The sequence below is a fragment of the Melanerpes formicivorus genome, unplaced genomic scaffold, assembly GCF_026170545.1.
Source record: "Melanerpes formicivorus ecotype bairdi unplaced genomic scaffold, bMelFor1.0.p_v2 SCAF_8, whole genome shotgun sequence".
In the NCBI taxonomy this organism is placed as follows: Eukaryota; Metazoa; Chordata; class Aves; order Piciformes; family Picidae; genus Melanerpes; species Melanerpes formicivorus.
The window spans coordinates 9,719,196-9,737,743 of NW_027142360.1; the positions used below are offsets into that span (position 1 = coordinate 9,719,196).

General features: G+C 46.1%; 1 protein-coding gene across 1 annotated transcript in view; it reads left to right on the top strand.

Moving 5' to 3' along the window:
• GYS2 (glycogen synthase 2) overlaps positions 1-18,548 on the top strand; it is a 40,911-nt gene that overhangs the window by 11,538 nt on the left and 10,825 nt on the right. The window contains exons 3-7 of the mRNA XM_068141968.1: positions 2,050-2,241; positions 2,697-2,882; positions 13,389-13,533; positions 15,702-15,819; positions 16,986-17,106. Of these exons, the coding sequence (XP_067998069.1) occupies positions 2,050-2,241; positions 2,697-2,882; positions 13,389-13,533; positions 15,702-15,819; positions 16,986-17,106 (762 nt within the window). The remainder of the gene's footprint in view (positions 1-2,049; positions 2,242-2,696; positions 2,883-13,388; positions 13,534-15,701; positions 15,820-16,985; positions 17,107-18,548) is intronic.

An 18,548-nucleotide genomic window follows, 5' to 3' on the forward strand; every position in this document is an offset into this window, starting at 1 on the left:
CTTCGTGCTGCTCCAGCAGTGCATTCAATTGCACCAGCCTAACATGTGCCCTGTGCTGCTGGAGTGTTCATGTAGAGCAGCAAAGCTAGGTACGTCAAGTCTGGCTTTGATCTTCCATAATGACGTTCCACTGCCCCAGGGCTGTGCTGATCCTATTAACGTGTGTGTCTGGGTTTTGCTTATGCATCACAATGCATCCCTTGAAGCCAGGGGACCCAGGAATTCTCAAGTGAGAAGCCTTCCTTGCCACAACCTGACTCCATATTTAGATGAAGTCTGGGTTCACATCCTCTCCCTGCTTTTTAACTTCCTTGTCCTGAATACGAAACCTGCGTGGCCTGAAATAAGCACACAAGAAGCTGACTCTCCTTCACAGACACACACAGAGTCACACAGGGTATAGGGTTGAAATGGACTGCAAAGCTCATCTTGCCCAATCCCCCTGCAGTCAGCAGAGACACCTCCAAATAGATCAGGTTGCTCAGGGCTCCATCAAGTTTGGCCCTGAATGTCTCCAGGGATGGGGCATCTACCACATCTCTGGGCAACCTGTTCCAATGTCTGTCATCCCTCATAGTAAAGAAATTCCTTCAGATGGCTAATCCAAGTCTTGGGTTTAACACTGCTAATGGATGGGCACTTCAGTTGTCTCCTAAGACACTCCACAGACAGGATGGCCAGAGATGCTCTTGCACAGCACTGGCCACCGTGGAGGAATCGCCCAGTTCCAGCTGACCATGCCAGCTTCCTGCACATTGAACCAAACATGCCAATAGTATGAAAACTTACTAAAATCTTCTCATGGGAGAAGAGGGCAAGAGGCACTTTAGACCACCACAGCAGAGAAAGAGCAGGAGACTCAAATGAAAAGCTCCCTAAAATTCAGACTTGGATTTAGTCCTCTTACTATGGACATATTGGGGGGGGGGGGAGGTGTTGGGGGGGGGGGGGGGGGGGTGTGAATAAATAACATTGCAACAAAATCTAAAGTCTTTAAAACAAAATTATAAAATCACAGAATGGTTTGGGTTCAAAGGGACCCCCAAAGGTCATCCAGTCCAACCCCCCTGCAGTCAGCAGAGACATCCTCCACTAGATCAGGTTGCTCAGTGCTTTGTCCGGCCTGACCTTGAATATCTCCAGGGATTTAGCCTCAACTCCCTCCCCGGGCAACCTGTTGCAGTGTTCCAGCACCCCCATGGATTGTATGTTGTTCCTAACATGCAATCTAAATCTGCTCTTCTCTCATTTCAAACTATTGTCCGTTGTCCTATCACTGCAGGCCTCTGCAACCTCCTTGTAGCCCCCCTCAGGTACTGGAAGGCTGCTATTAGGTCCACCTGGAGCCTTCTCTTCTCTAGGCTGAACAACCCCAGCTCCCTCAGCCTGTCCTCATAGCAGAGGTGATCTAGTCCCCTCATCTTCATGGCCCTCTTCTGGACCTGCTCCATCAGGTCCATGTCCTTCCTGTGTTGAGGGCTCTACACATGGACACAGCACTGCAATTGAGGTCTCCCAAGCAGAGCAGAGCTGCAGAATCACCTCTCATCATCTCTGGCCACATTGCTTTTGATGCAGCCCAGGCTGCCATTGGTCTTCTGGGCTGCAAGTGCCCATTGCTGGCTCATGTCCAGCTTCTCAACCACCAGCACTCCAAAGTCCCTTTCTGCAGGGCTGCTCTCATCATCCCCAGCTTGGACTGATATCTAGGATTGCCCTGACCTAGGTGCAAGACCTTGCACTTTGCCTTATTGAACCTCATGAGCTTCTCCTCAGCACACCTCTCCAGCATGTCCAGCACATCGTACTTATCAACTGCATCACTCAGCACTCAAATGTTCCTAAAAGATTGCAGTTTCTTTTCACCCCTGCCTTTGGTCCAGGATTATTCCATGCATTTTGAAAGGAAAACCACAGGTCCTGTGTCTGTAAGGCTATGGCCACGTGGTGCTGATGGCAAACACTTAGTGTCTGCTGGCTGTGCACATTTCTGCTGACTGGCCTTTACATTCACTCTGGTATTTTCTGCTTTCTTCTCCTTTCCCACAGGTCTTCTTTGGAAGATGGTTGATAGAGGGCAGCCCATATGTCATACTGTTCGATATAGGATCAGCAGCTTGGAATCTGGACAGGTGGAAAGGTGAATTTTGGGATGTGAGCAACATAGGGATCCCTTTTCATGACCGTGAAGCCAACGATGCTGTGATTTTTGGATCACTAACAGCCTGGTTTTTAAAAGAGGTACAGATTTTCAATCTAGAAATTTGATCTGCCTCAGGTTTAAACCTCCTTATAAACACAGATTTCAAACTAGAGAGTAGGAGCAACATTCCAAAGCTTTTTGCCCTGCTGACGAGGCTGAGGTATGAAAATTTCTGCAGAGTCATCTGTCCATCATAGGTGTTCCCAATTTACTTACTCAAACCAGTTTCCACAGTGGAAGAGCAAGTTAAAAGAAGGAAGACTAGAGCTTCCTAACAATCTAGACAGGATACTGTTCTGAGGCAATAGCCTCACACAGCTCTTGGGCTAAAGATTAGAGCTGGTGGAAATTGAGACCCATGAGCACTGAAAACACTGTGCTGCTTTGTCATATGAAAGCAACAGGAGGCAGCATGAGAAACAGAGGTTTCTGGGGCTGGGATGATTGATGGGATAATGTGTATTTCATGTGTGTTCTTTCTGACTATTTTCAGCTCTCCTGTCAGTTTGATGACAAGCCCAACATAATTGCCCACTTCCACGAGTGGCAGGCAGGAGTGGGTTTAATACTGTCTCGATCTCAGAAACTTCCTGTTGCCACCATTTTTACTACCCATGCCACGCTGCTTGGGAGATACTTATGTGCAGCCAGTATAGATTTTTACAACAATCTTGACCAGGTAAGAGACATTTTTCTCATTCCTCCTTTTTTTTTCCCCAGCTAATCAGCTCCTGGCTCCTTTTCTGTTTACTGGGCCACACTATATATCATATTTTCCATCTTGTGTGTTCACATATGGTTGACCCACAGCTGACTGAAAGGTTATCAGTTCCAGAGCACAAGAAATTATGTTTGTAAGACCATAATGTGTTTAGGAATTAGTGCCTTTGTGTCATCTGAGAGGTGTTAAAGCTCAGTGGAATCTGGAATTACTTTCAGAACCTTCAGTGAGCTTTCTTGTACCACATTCACACTGCAGAATAGTGAAACTCATTCAGCCTCCAGCCAAGTCAGTGCCTTAATCCAGTCCACTAATATTGCAGCACTATGGGATTGCCAACAGAGATTCTTAACCTTCTTTTCCATGGCTTGGGGTACTTCTCAACAGCAAGGAGAGTTACAGGCCCAGACATCAGTGCAAGCCAAGTGTGTCCTTAAGAATCTTACCCTTTGTGTTCAGGAAAGGCATCCATTGCCTGAGCTGATAGCTATGGTTTGGTAGCAAGAGTAACCAGTGAATGAAAACCTATTCAGCTGTAGTCATTTGACAGTTCAGATGCAACCTCAGAATGCTCTTTCTTAATGGAAGGCAGTTAAGATAGCTAAGTCTTCAGAACCTAAGTCTTCAGAGACTATTCTTGTTGCTCTCTTCTAGTAGTAAACTCTTAAGGTCAAACAAATAATTTGTCCAATGAAGAAGATTCTCCAAGGATTCCTAATGCTTAATCTTTGGATGAGACAATAGATTTTTATGGCATGTTAATTGCCTCCCATCCCAAAGTATAACAACTGGGTTTCTTGTGTCAACACTACTGCAAAATTGTCTTCCTTTAATGCATAATAAAAATTGGCTTAATTGTGTTAGAACACAATTACCACCAGCTTTAAGCACAGCAACTGAGGCAGATAAGAAAGATGCAACTGCAGTATGTGCTGTGCCAGGTAACACAGAAAAATGGTTGCAGTGCCAAAGGAAAGGATGTGGCCTAATTGTGCCTAGAGACTATCAGGCATGTGCAGATCCTGCAGAGAAAAGAGAAAACCTCATGTTCTCTTTTCTAATCCCCAGCACAAACCACACAAAGCTGGCTCAAAACACATGCTAGAGAGAACTCCTCCCTCTGAGGCCAAGGGCTTTTCTGCAGTGTTGGAAGATTTAACTAAGGGATCCACAGGCAAAACCATGACATGATTGTTTGATGACTGATGAGAGATCTGACAACTTCACAGTCTTTTCTCTCTCTTCTTTCACAGTGCCCAGGGTATGTGTGACCAAAGTGTTGTTCCTCACTTTAGTGTTTCCTGTTAGCCCTGACACTGTAACACTCTCTGTCCTCCACTGCCCACCAGCCCTGACTGCTCTGCACACATATGCACACATGTACATGAGTCCACACAGTGTGGCAGTCTTCCACTTCCCTGTTAAACCACCCCTGTAGATAAGCAGGACAGGGAGACATGAGATGAGTTGAAAGATCTCTTTTAAAAATATATAGGATTAAGGAGCTTTTCTTTCTTTCTCTGGATCCCACAGTGGAAAATACCACTTTAATTCACCTTCCTAGCAAAAGCTCAATAGGTGCCACTGAGGTCAGTAGCTTTAGACCACAGAAGACCTTATCCTAAGTCCCAAACTGAAGTGAACATCAACATCAGTAATCAAGTAAAGGGTTATACAGTGCATGGTGGCTGATATTTTCTCTAGCACCATCCCCTGTAAGGTGGTAAAACTGGAAGGGAAGGCTCCAAATGATCCTCTGATAGCCCTCACAACCACAGGACCTGTGCAAATGTGACCTTAAGCCTTACTCTTTTTGTGGGGAAAAGATAAGAATGACTGAGTGAAGGGTTGTCACACTGTGATGGTGATTCTTTATGAACTCCCTAAATCACATAGAGATCTGAACTGGAGGCTACCAAAACTCTCTGTTTTGTGACCTGAGGGCACATGTCAGCCTGTAAGCTATAAAAGGACCTTTTCTGGGGAACTGAAAAACCTAGCAGATTAGAGCTGTAGATTGCTGCAAGATCAGAGGGTGCACTACAGATGTAAAACTATAATGTTGTCTGACTCCTCACCTCTTCCTAAACCATCTGCTCTTTGCCTCAGAGACAGGGTCCTGGTTCTTATACAGCATTACTCTGTGAGGTTAAACAATTCTTACATCCTTACAGTCTTAGCTCAGTTCACCTGAACTGGGAGAAATTTAGCTGCCTCTGTTTCAGTGAGCATTTAACCCCTAACAATCTGCACAGGAGCTTGGTGAACACTGGAATTAACACTCTTGTGTCCTCAACAGCATGTAACAAACAGATGGACTATGCCTGAGCTAGGAAACCCAAGGCAGTATGTTTTTGTTCCTAAAACTTGGGAGAACTGGTGGATGCAAAGCTGGACATGAACCAGCAATGGGCACTGGCAGTCCAGATGGCCACTGGAATGCATCAAAAGCAGCATGGTCAGCAGATGGAGAGAGGTGATTCTGCCCCTCTGCTCTGGGGAGACCTCACCTGCAGTGTTGTGTCCAGCTCTGGGGCCCCCAACACAGGAAGGACATGGACCTGGTGGAGCTGATCCAGAGAAGGGCCACAAAGATGATCAGAGGGCTGAAGAAGCTCTCCTATGAAGACAGGCTGAAAGAACTGGGGTTGTTCAGCCTGGGGAAAAAAGTCTCTGGGGAGACTTTATAAAGGCATTTCAATATCTGAAGGGGGGCTACAGGAAGGGTGAGGAAGGACTGTTTAGAACAGCTTGGAGTGACAGGATGAGGGGCAATGATTTCAAACTGAGCCGGGTAGATTTAGATTGGACATCAGGAAGAAGTTCTTTACAGTGAGAGTGGTGAAATACTGGAACAGGTTGCTCAGGGATGTGGTTGAGGCCCTGTCTCTAGAGACATTCAAGATGAGACTCAGTTTGACCCTGGGCAGCCTGAACTAGTTGGGGAGGTGTCCTCAATGCCTTCAGGGAGATTGGACAAGATAACCTTTGAGGGTCCCTTCCAAACCAATGCAATCTGTTAATAAACAGCTGGGTCAGGGACTTCTAATCCTGCCTACTGTCTTGAACTCATCTAAAGTCACCACTTTGTAATTTCAATAACAAGCAGGGTATGTGATGAGTTTCATTCCCAAGAGAGATACTATCTCAGATATTATGTCTGCTCAAGCATGAGGATCTAGGTAGTCCAGCCGGCAAGGCATTTTTTTTCCTCCCATGTCCAGTGTAGCTTTTACACTGGTGAAGAGTAAGGTTATGTTTGCTAGTAACATAAACTGAACCAAAATAGCTAATCCAGAAGGCAGGGAATTCTGTAGAAAATTCTGAGCCTGTGGAGCCTTTTTGTCTTCAGGAGAACTAAGTTATCAAATGAAGATAGAGACTGCTAATCTTTTGCTTTCCCCACTGTTGAAGGGAACTACCTTATTTAAGGGTTGGTTGGTTTGGTTTTGGTTGGTTGGGTTATTTTTTGGGGGTCTCATTTCACCACTCTAGCTATTTAAATAAATCAATACCTATTGTGTGCCCAGGCAGCCAGGAGGGCCAATGGCATCCTGGCCTGCATCAGGAACAGTGTGGCCAGCAGGAAGGTCATTCTCCCCCTGTACGCTGCACCAGTTAGGCCACACCTCGAGTACTGTGTCCAGTTCTGGGCCCCTCAGTTTAAGAAGGATGTTGACTTGCTGGAAGGTGTCCAGAGAAGGGCAACAAAGTTGGTGAGGGGCTTGGAACACAAGCCCTATGAGGAGAGGCTGAGGGAGCTGGGGTTGCTTAGTGTGGAGAAGAGGAGACTCAGGGGTGACCTTATTGCTCTCTACAACTACCTTAAGGGAGGTTGTAGACAGGCAGAGATTGGTGTCTTCTCCCAGGCAACCAGCATCAGAACAAGAGGACACAGTCTCAGGCTGTGCCGGGGGGGGGTTAGGCTGGAGATTAGGAGGAAGTTTTACACAGAGAGTGATTACCCATTGGAATGTGCTGCCCAGGGAGGTGGTGGAGTCACCATCGCTGGAGGTGTTCAGGAGGAGACTTGATAGGGTGCTTGGTTGCATGGTTTAGTTGGTTGGGTGGTGTTGGATGATAGGTTGGACACGATGATCTTGAAGGTCTCTTCCAACCTGGTCTGGTCTGGTCTGGTCTATGCTATGCTATGCTAAGCTATGCTATTCCTGATGATCCAGGCTAGTTCATAGGTGAATAGACAGCTTTATTGGGAACTGTCATTCTGGCAAATGATCTAACCTGGAGTTGCACCTGGAAGGTGACCACCTCAAGTGGTTTTGCCTGGCATAATGGAGAAGTTTGTCAGCTTCAGCCTCTGATGCTTCTTACTAAAAAAAAAAAAAAACACCTTGAATGATAATGGGAAAAGTGCTCTCAGGAGATGAAGAAAGAAAATACTGGTCTCACTCTTCATTGCCTCTTTTCCTTATGTAAGGTTGCCATGCCAATGCACAAGACTTTTATTTAGCCCTACGGGCGTTTTAAATTTGGCTCATCCAAGTACAGCTGAATCTACTTTGCAAAGAGATGGAGAATTCTGTCCCAAGAGGTCTATACAGAAAAGTACTGGAGGGGGAGAAAAAGAAGTCCCAATGAAAATGGATTCTCAAGAGCTTTAATGCTGACAGGACAGGAGCAGCAGTTCTCATTGCAGAGAGCCCCGTCCCCTCACAGCTGTCACTAAGCTCTCTGTTATGCAAAGCTGATCCGCTTTGTTAGTAGAGCAGCTCATGGAAATCTGATTTAAACCAGGAAGTGTGAATTTCATTCTTTTTTGTCATGGCAGAGGTATACCAGAATGAAAGTTCTGTTTGCACAAGATCACAAGCAGTGGGAGTTACGTTTAGTGTAAGGTGGATTTAAAACCAGAATAATTCTCACAGAATTCAGACAATGGCAGTGAGATTGTGCTAGGAGTGACAATCTTTCCATTCTATCTTTTGGGAGATAAGGAATTTTAACTTCAGGCCTATCTCTGACTGCTCCTGCTGCTGAATCACCTTGTGAACTTGAGTGTGCCACTGATTTTAAAGACCAAGAGAGATCGTTTCATTCTCTGCCTAAAATCCTCAGCTGCAAATTCACCCATCAAATCTCTACCTTTTCTCTGAGATATAAACGATTTCCAGAAACATCACCCACTCTTGTAGCAAGGTTCAAGTGGTGAGGGGACTCTGTATTATTTCTGCAAAGGTGTCAAAAAGTTGTTCATTATTCACAAAACATATTTGAATTGCATTTTGAACTTGTTGTAGTTTCATTTTCACTGCCTTCCATCATTCTTTTTTTACTTCTCGAAAGCGTGGAACAGTATCAGCATCAGGCAGTGACAAATCGCTTCTCTTTCAGGGAAGTATTTACATAGCTAGTGTTTCTTGCCTCCTATTTTACTCTCAAATCATTCTTCTTGTGCTCTTGCAAGTCCTTTGTAATTTGTCTGTGTCATCATGAAGTCAGAATATCTGCTTTGGACTTGTTACTTCAGTGAGTGCTCACTGTTTCCAAAGAAACAGGAGGCCTGTATCCTACAACTGCTTGATATCCTCTTTTGCATTCAAAGACTGCCTTAGCTGCCTTAGAACTTCATACTGGGAGGCTCAGTGATTACCCACTGCATCCCCTAGCATGCTACCTTTTAAAGACATGAATGAAATGTTACAATTATCACAGGAATCCACAGGAAGGACAGAAATGAGCTGAAGCTTTTCCTCCAAATTGCACTGCAGCAAAGGCAAGCTTTACTCTAAAGCACTCTGCCTGTTGGACACCTTCCTGTTTTGCTTTGAAATTAAGGTGGCCTTATAAGGGAGGCACTTTCCCCTCTTTGCCATCATGTTTATTCCTAATAATCTGCTTGGTCTCTGTCAGTGTAGAAGGGGGGAATCCTCACTGGGAGAAGCAATGGAACTACAGGGAAACGAATACTGAAGTTGTTAGTCTCTAAAAGTCACTGAAGAAGTTTGTTTGCTTCCTCAGTTACTTACAGAGACTAAAAACTTGATCAACCCTTGGACTTAAGAGTCTTGGACTTGGATCTTAAGGGTCTTTTCCAACCTAAATGACTCTATAAATATTTAGTCCTCCTCAGAAGTTTTTTTTCTCTTGATGCAGCTTTCACTTGTGCCTTTACTAGTACTCCCATGTGCTGAGAACAGCAAACAAACAGGAGGAAGCATGACACACTTCACAGAGGTTTTGCTTTGCTCTTGGTGAATGTGAGTGCTACAGAGCATAGCTCACAGGTGCCTGAGCTAGGGCAGGCAAGCCTTCAGAGAGCAGAGCTGATTGCTGAGCAGAAACGTTGGTTTGGGGGTGAAAAGCAAACTAGCTGCACTGGTGTTCTGATTGATTTTGGCATATTGGCTCAATACATTGCCATGTCCCACGTTGCTCTAATTCTGGAGCTAATACTGTCACAGCAAGCTCAGCTGTCTTTGTGCTGTACTGTGTGGACTAAATTTGTCTCCTGCACTGTCTCATCAATTAAGTTCCATTTAACCTGTCCTTCAACTTGTCTAAGGCTTATTTTCTGAAGTCACACATCTAGCCTGCTCAGAAGTGCACGGTGAGGTTTCCTACTCCACTCTCTAAAGGAGGTCAAAGGTCAAGGTCTTACTTATGGATGGGGTAACCCGCTGAAGAGTGAGAGCAAATGCAATGTGAGAACTCTGTGACCTTGGTTTGTACTTGTTAACAGACCTGGAATTCTGTACCCTTGAAAAAGCAACCCCAGAGTAATGCAAGCATATGCAAAATCAGATCTTCTCCATTTCCAGAACATGAGAGAATTAGAAGCAGTGAAGAAATAAACATCAATATGTGTTGAACACACAAAATGCTTTCATGCAATCACAGAAGGCAGAGCTAGCAACAAATAAGCCAGAAGGCTTTGAACAATCTTTTTGTTGACCTTTCTCCCAGTAGTGTTGGAGGGAGTGTTCAGATCAACAGCGAACATGCCCCCAAGTCAGTTTCACAAATCGTTTAGGGTGGAAGGGACCTCAAAGATCATTCAGTTCCAATCCCCTTGCCATGGGCAGGGACACTTCCCACTAGACCAGGATGCTCAAGGCCTCATCCAACCTGGCCTTGAACACCTCCAGGGATAGGGCATCCACAACCTCCCTGGGCAACCTGTTCCAGTGTCTCACCACCCTCACTGGAAAGAATTTCTTCCTAATCTCCAGTCTCAATCTGCCCTCCCCAAGCTTCAATCCATTCCCTCTTGTCCTATCACTACAAGACCTTGTAAAAAGTCCTTTCCTAGCTTTCTTGTAGCCCTGTTCAGGTACTGGAAGCCTGCTCTAAGGTCTCCCCAGAGTCTTCTCTTCTCCAGGCTGAACAGCCCCGACTCGCACAGCCTGTCCCACAGGGGAGCTTCTCCAGCCCTCCAATCATCTTCATGGCCCTTCTCTGGACCTGCACCATCAGGTCCATGTCCTTCCTGTGTTGAGGGCTCCAGAGCTGGACACAGCACTGCAGATGAGGTCTCCCCAGAGCAGAGGGGCAGAATCACCTCTCTCCACCTCAGGCCACACTGCTTTAGATGCAGCCCAGGCTGCCATTGGCCTTCTGGGCTGCAAGTGCCCATTGCTGCCTCATGTCAGCTTCTCATCCACCAGCACTCCTGAGTCCTTTTCTGCAGGACTGCTCTCAATCTCATCATCCCCCAGCCTGGACTGATATCCAGGATTGCCCTGACCTAGGTGCAGGACCTTGCACTTTGCCGTACTGAACCTCATGTGATTCTCGTCATCACGCCTCTCCAGCCTGTCCAGCTCCCTCTGCATGGCACCCATCCCATCCTTCAGCCTTATCAACCATACCACTCAGCTTGGTATCACCTGCAAACTTGCTGAGGGTGCCTCAGTCTCTTCTTCTATATCATTGATGAAGATACTGAGCAGCACTGGCTTGGGCCAGACCCTTGAGGGACACCACTTGACACCTGTCACCATCTGAACACCAAGCCCTTTGAATGCAATCATCCAACCAATTCCTTGCCCACTGGGCAGTCCACCCATCATAGCAGAAGGCATATTCCCACTAGCAGTGTAGCACCTGAGCAATATTAGAGTACTCAGTGAATGAAAGTGCCTAAGTTGCTTAACAAAAGAGCTGTAAGATAGCCACATGCACAGATATCCACTGAAATAAAAAATAATGAAAACAAAAAGAAGAAAAAAAAATACAGAAGTATTTGCTTAAATCTTGTTCCCTGGAATGGTTCACATTTGCTGAAATTTCTTCAAGTATTTCCTAGACCAACCTTCAAGCAAGTAAATGAAAAATAAAAAGCGGTCAAAAATAGCTTTACTCCTGGCTAAGCCCTGAAGCACTCAAGGCAGCCAGCCATGGCAAAGGTTAGACTGGAAGTTCTAACTATAGGAAGTGCTCTTTGCCCAGCATCTAATACTGGTTAAATCTATTATGGTCAATGAAGTTGCAGAGTCAAGTGCAATCAAAATCAGACTGCACCTAGCATTAGGCAGTGGTAATGACAAAGCTGACTGAGAGTCACTGTTACCCTCTGTGGCACTCGTGTGCCTCTGGTGCCCATGCTGTTGACCTTAGGAGATCAACACTTCTGTTGCCTGAAGTGAAACATCAGGCAACACTAAGACCTGTGCCCAGGTGGCCAAGAAGGCCAACGGCATCCTGGCCTGCATTAGGAATAGTGTGGCCAGCAGAAGCAGGGAAGTCATTGTGCCCTTGTACTCTGCATTGGTTAGGCCACACCTTGAGTACTGTGTCCAGTTCTGGGCCCCTCAGTTTAGGAAGGACATCGAGACACTTGAATGTGTCCAGAGAAGGGCAACAAGGCTGGGGAGAGGCCTTGAGCACAGCCCTGTGAGGAGAGGCTGAGGGAGCTGGGATTGTTTAGCCTGGAGAAGAGGAGGCTCAGGGGAGACCTCATTGCTGTTTACAACTACCTGAAGGGAGGTTGTAACCAGGAAGGGGTTGGTCTCTTCTCCCGGGCAATCAGCACCAGAACAAGAGGACACAGTCTCAAGCTGCGCCAGGGGAAGTTTAGGCTTGAGGTGAGGAGAAAGAGAGAGAGTTGTTAGGCATTGGAATGTGCTGCCCAGGGAGGTGGTGGAGTCACCGTCCCTAGAGGTGTTCAAGAGGGGATTGGACGTGGCACTTGGTGCCATGGTTTAGTAGTCACAAGGTCTTGGGTGACAGGTTGGACTTGATGATCTTTGAGGTCTCTTCCAACCTTATTGATTCTACGAAAAAAAAATTTTCACTGTGAGGGTGACAGAGCACTGGAACAGTCCTGCCCAGGGGGTTGTGGAGTCTCCCTCTCTAGAGATATTCAAAACCTGCCTGGATGCAAGCCTGTGTGACCTGGTGTAGGTGATCCTGCTCTGGCAGGGGAGTTGGACTAGATGGTCTTCTGAGGTCCCTTCCAGCCCCTAACACTCTGTGATTCTGTGATATCTAGCAGTTTAGCTTGCATCTGCCTCTAGAAATTAATGGGGCTCAAATTGAAGTAAAAGGAACAGCAAGTACAAGTGATAGAGTTGGAGGAAGCACATCTGGAGGAGTATCAGAAAGTATCTATTTACTTTGTTGCCTTGGGATTTGTGACTGAGTTAACTGTCCACCACAACTTCAATTTCCCTGTTACCTAGGCATGATTCCCAACGTTCTGCTCAGTACCCAGCATCTCTCCTCATCCTCATTTCCATCTTTACTTCTCTTACCTATACTTTCAGTTACTAGTAATTTTCCTGCCCTCCCAGGTTTTCCAGCAAGCCCAGGCAATATGCAGCATGACATATTCACAGAATCAGACAGTGTCAGAGGTTGAAAGGGACCTCCAAAGATAATCCAGTCCACCCCCCTGCCACAGCAGCATCACCTAGGGCAGGTCACACAGGAACACATCCACATGGGTTTGCAATGTCTCCAGGTAAGGAGACTCTACAACCTCTCTGGGCAGCCTGCTCCAGGGCTCTCGCACACTCACAGGGAAAAAGTTTCTCCCCCTGTTCACATGGAATCTCCTCTGCTCCAGCTTGCACCTATTGCCCCTTGTCCTATCATTGGACATCATTGAGCAGAGCCTGGCTCTGTCCTCCAGACACTGCCCTTCACGTCTTTATAAACATGAATGAGGTCACCCCTCAGGCTCCTCTACTCTGTATTGCTAGCCAGGAGGCCAAACACCACAGACCCTTACCTTTCATGCAGTCATTAATTTAGGTCTTCTTCCATTACAGAGCTGCCATTACTTCATTAACACACAGGAACTCAGACCTCTCTTGCTCCTTCAAACTCTTTGAAGTTGATAAAATGTTTCAAAACAAACAGAAAGACCAAAAAGGCCACCACAATCACCTGATTCTGATTTCCTGGGGAAATCAAGCTTAACATGAGAGAACCTTCTTTGTGGCAATGAGCCTGATGACCATAGCACACAGGTGTCTCTTTTCTTGTTTTGTTGTTGAACAGTTTGACATTGATAAGGAAGCAGGAGAGAGACAGATTTACCACCGGTACTGCATGGAACGGGCATCTGTACATTGTGCCCACGTGTTCACCACAGTCTCACAGATAACAGCTGTAGAAGCAGAGCACATGCTTAAGAGAAATCCTGGTAAGTCTTGAATTGTTTGGGGTTTTTTTATTATATTATTATTATTTTCTTCTGAGCACATTTCCTCAGACTGAATTAAAATGAGAGACAGGTGTGCCAGCACAAAGAGCAGTGCTAATGGGGTCAGAGTGGCTGGAGAGCTCCCAAACAGAGAGGGACCTAGGGGTACTGATCAACAGCTGCCTAAACATGAGCCAGCAGTGTGCCCAGGTGGCCAAGAAGGCCAATGGCATCCTGGTCTGCATTAGGAATAGTGTGGCCAGCAGGAGCAGGGAAGTCATTGTGCCCCTGTACTCTGCATTGGTTAGGCCACACCTTGAGTACTGTGTCCAGTTCTGGGCCCCTCAGTTCAAGAAGGACATCGAAGCACTTGAATGTGTCCAGAGAAGGGCAACAAGGCTGGGGAGAGGCCTTGAGCACAGCCCTATGAGGAGAGGCTGAGGGAGCTGGGGTTGTTTAGCCTGGAGAAGAGGAGGCTCAGGGGTGACCTCATTGCCCTCTACAACTACCTGAAAGGTGGTTGTAGCCAGGAAGGGGTTGTTCTCTTCTCCCAGGCAACCAACACCAGAACAAGGGGACACAGTCTCAAGCTGCACCAGGGGAGGTTTAGACTCAAGGTGAGGAGAAAGTTCTTCACCAAGCGAGTTGTTAGCCATTGGAATGTGCTGCCCAGGGAGGTGGTGGAGTCACCGTCCCTGGAGGTGTGCAAAAGGGGACTGGATGTGGCACTGGGTGCCATGGTCTAGTCATGGGGTCTGTGTTGATAGGTTGGACTCGATGATCTTTGAGGTCTCTTCCAACCTTAGTTATACTGTGATACATACAGTGTGTCTGGCTGTACTGTAGAGAAGAATCAACTTTCCAAAGAAATATAAAGATCCTGATGTGTGTGTGGAATTAACCATGTGCACTGGGATCTCAGGAGATGCTGGTCCCTGATGAGTGAGGAGCTAATTATGTGCACTGGGATCTCAGGAGATATTGGTCCCTGATGTGTGAGGAGGTAACCATGTGCACTGGGATCTTGGGAGATGCTGGTCCCTGATGTGTGAGCAGCTAATTATGTGCACTGGGATCTCAGGGGATATTGGTCCCTGACGTGTGTGAGGAGTTAATCCTATGCACTGGGATCACAGGTGTTGGTTGTTTTTCTCATAACAGAACAGACTTCTTTTGTGCCTTGCAGAGTAGAACACTCTGCTTCCAAAAGCTTTCAGTCTCTATTGATAAGCAGGCAAGTGAGAGCAAGAATAAAGAGGTAAAAAGCATATTGTACAAAACCCATATGGATAAATGGAGACATTTCTTAAGTCTTGACAGGACAAAAGGGCAAAGGGAGGCCTCACTGTTCATCAGATTCTATGCTACAAGTTCAAAATGGTACAATGCCACTTCAGCAACATGCAGTAGCTTCGTGGGGTTAACTGTTGTGCCAGCCAGTGCTGTTCTCCATCCATGAGTGTAAGGGTTTTAGCCTTAACTGGGAGTTAAGAGCTCAGATGGGTGCAAGGCTGAGAATCTCTCCCCTGCGCCCCTCTCCTCCCTCCCAACAGAGAGGGGAGAAATAAAAAAGGAAAGGGAAGGAGCAAATCCACCAAGCAATAATTTGGAGTTGGCCTGGAAGTAGAGAGGTAAAGAGTTTTCTTTAAACAATATATATATATAACAATAACAGGTAAGGTTCACAAGGGCAAGGAACAAGGATGGATGGGAGGGGGGGAAAAAAAACAAAACAAAAAAAAAACAAGAATACAAAACCAGTCTCTCTCTGAAGAGGCACAGAGGCAGCAGGACGAAGGATCAGGCCCAGCCATGTGGCAGGAGAGTAGGAAAGCAGCTGCAGTAGCTCTCATCCAGGAGAGGCAGGAGCCAAAAAGGAGACCTAATGACTGCAATGTCCTGCTTTTTATACCCTAGCTGGGCAGGGAGGGGGCAGTGGAACAGACTCAGTTCCCCAGGGGGAAAAGGCCCTGCAGGGAAGGCAAAGCACCTGCAAGCCCTCCACCCTGCTTTGTTTTTTTCTTCAGGATGGGCATTAACCCACCACAATGAGTAATACAAGTCCATAACCTGTTCACCTGCCCACAACTGAAAGACACATTGCTTCATTCCCTAAAGACTTCCCTGACTCTGAGGATGTGTACCTCTGCTTTTCTCTGCTTTTCCAGATGTTGTGACCCCAAATGGGTTGAACGTTAAGAAATTCTCCGCAATGCACGAGTTTCAGAACTTGCACTCCATGTACAAGGCCAGGATCCAGGAGTTCGTTCGAGGGCACTTCTATGGGTATGCTCTTGCTTTTCAAACCTTAACAGTAGCTATCCTACAATACACAAAGCAAGAACCAAAGCAGGAAGACTAGCAAGGACTTCAAAGAAGAGGTGAAATGTTGTCTACTTCATTCAGTGACACCAAGACAGGCTGGAGAGTTGGGCAGGCAGAAATTGAATTAAATCCTACAAGTGTAGAGTGGCATCTGGGAAAGAACAACCCCATGAATCAGTTTAAGATGGGGACTGACCTGTTGGAGACCATCTCTGGGGATCCTGGTGGACAGAAGGATGCCCATGAGCCAGCAATGTGCCCTGCTGGCCAAGAAGGCAAAGGGCATTCTGGGGTGGATTAGAAGGGGTATGGTGAGTATACTGAGAGAGGTTCTCCTTCCCCTCTACTCTGCCCTGGTGAGGTCACATCTGGAATATTGTGTCCAGTTCTGGGCCCCTCAGTTCAAGGACGACCTCAGGAAACTGCTTGAGAGAGTCCAGCTAGAGCTACAAAGATGCTGAACATCTTCCTGCTGAGGAAAGGCTGGGGAAGCTGGGGCTCTTGAGCTTGGAGCAGAGGAGCCTGAGGGGTGACCTCATTCATGTTTATCAAGATGTGAAGGGCAGCATTGGGAGGACAGAGTCGAGAGGGGCAATGGGTGCAAGCTGGAGCAGAGGAGGTTCCATGTGAATAGAAGGAGGACAAACTTTTTCCCTGTGAGGGTGCCAGAGCCCTGGAGCAGGCTGCCCAGAGAGGTTGTGGAGTATCCTTCTCTGGAGACATTCCAAACCCACGTGGATGCATTCCTGTGTGACCTGCTCTAGGTGACCCTGCTCTGGCAGGGGGGTTGGACTGGATGATATCTGGAGTTCCCTTCCAACCCCCGACATTGTGTGATTCTGTGATCCTTACTGAAATACATGTCAGGGATTCCTCATTCAGAAGCCAAAGGAATTTTAGGCACCAGTTTTAATTTTGTTTAAGAGAGTGTGGGCTCAAGCAGGTCTTGATTTGTTTCATTATTTACCCAGGATGAAGACAGTCATGTTAATCTAAAGAACAGCAGAAAGGCCCAGTTTCATTACACTCTTGGGATCAAAAAGCCCTCCAGAATAGAAAGCTGTTACCTGTTTTGCTTTGTTATCTCTTGTGAAACACTTTGTACTTGTCTGTTTGCTTGCTTTCAGACACCTTGACTTCAGTCTTGAGAAGACCTTGTTTTTCTTCATTGCTGGCAGATATGAGTTCTCCAACAAAGGAGCTGACATGTTTCTAGAAGCCTTATCAAGGTTAAACTTTTTGCTGAGGGTAAGGAAGCTTCTGCAAATGTAGATGATAACAGAGCTCAAACTTACTACACTATGGAAGTCACTTGCAGGAATTTCCAGCCATACCCTGGTTTGTAGGAAAATAGTTATGGGACATTCAGAGTCTCCATAAAGCTTCCTCTAAAACATTAGAGCATAATTCAGGCTGCTTAGAAGTTAACCTGTGGTTAGCTCTCTTGTTTTTAGAGGAAAAAAAACAAACTGAAAATACAACCCAGGACTTCACCCTGAAGGCTTACACTCTAAAAGGCAAATAAAAATAATCCTTGAATGACACAACTCAAAAACATCTTTTAAAGCAAATGCCTGGAGAAGAGGAGGCTCAGGGGAGACCTTGTTGCTCTCTACAACTACCTGAAGGGAGGTTGTAGGCAGGAGGAGGTTGGTCTCTTCTCCCAGTCAACCAGCACCACAACAAGAAGACACAGTCTCAAGCTGGGCCAGGGCAAGTTTAGGCTTGAGGTGAGGAGAAAGTTCTTCACTGAGAGAGTTGTCAGCCATTGGAATGTGCTGCCCAGGGAGGTGGTGGAGTCACCATCCCTGGAGGTGTTCAAGAGGGGATTGGACGTGGCACTTGGTGCCATGGTTTAGTACTCATGAGGTCTGTGGTGACAGGTTGGACTTGATGACCTTTGAGGTCTCTTCCAACCTTATTGATTCTATGATTCTACTTAATTCATCAAAACCTGACCATGATCTTTTAAATCTTTGTGTGCTGTTACCACATTAGAAAATGATTTTGCATTGAGATTCACAGTGTGGCAGTGGCCTGATGAATGAGCATTGGGAAGCCACTCAGTGCTCCATTGCTTCTGCTTTCTCATGTACTGCTATGTTTCTAAATGACTTTATGGAGTACCTTAATGAAGACAAGACCTAGGCCTTGCCATGACCAAAGAGCAGAGCGAGGTCATTGAAAACATCTCCATACATGTTCCACACACACATTTAAAACAAAATAAGAAAATTAATAGTAATCAATTTTTCAGTTCACTCTTTTGTACTATATAATTTAAATGATAGAAACAAAACTCTTGACAATGTATTGTCAGTGGAGCTGAAAAAAAAACAAACTGATTTTCCAAGCCCTAAGTACACTTCTTCTGCCTCCACATTTTATTAATACACCATTAGAGCCTAAGAACTTTCTGGAAATACTTTATCCATTCACTCATACAACAAAGGTCACCTCACACGACTTAATAATGTCTTCTATAATCCCTAACATTGTGTGATTCTGTGACCTTTGCACCTTCAGGATCTTTACATGGTCTCAAACCTCATTTATAGTGGGTGGATCATAGCATGATGGACTTTGAAACTGCCTTGAAGAGAGGGAAGGAAGAACCTTAAGATGATAGGTGCCTCCTATAAGTTTATGCAATAGCTCAGTCTGAGAGCATGCTGAGAGCATGTTTGTAT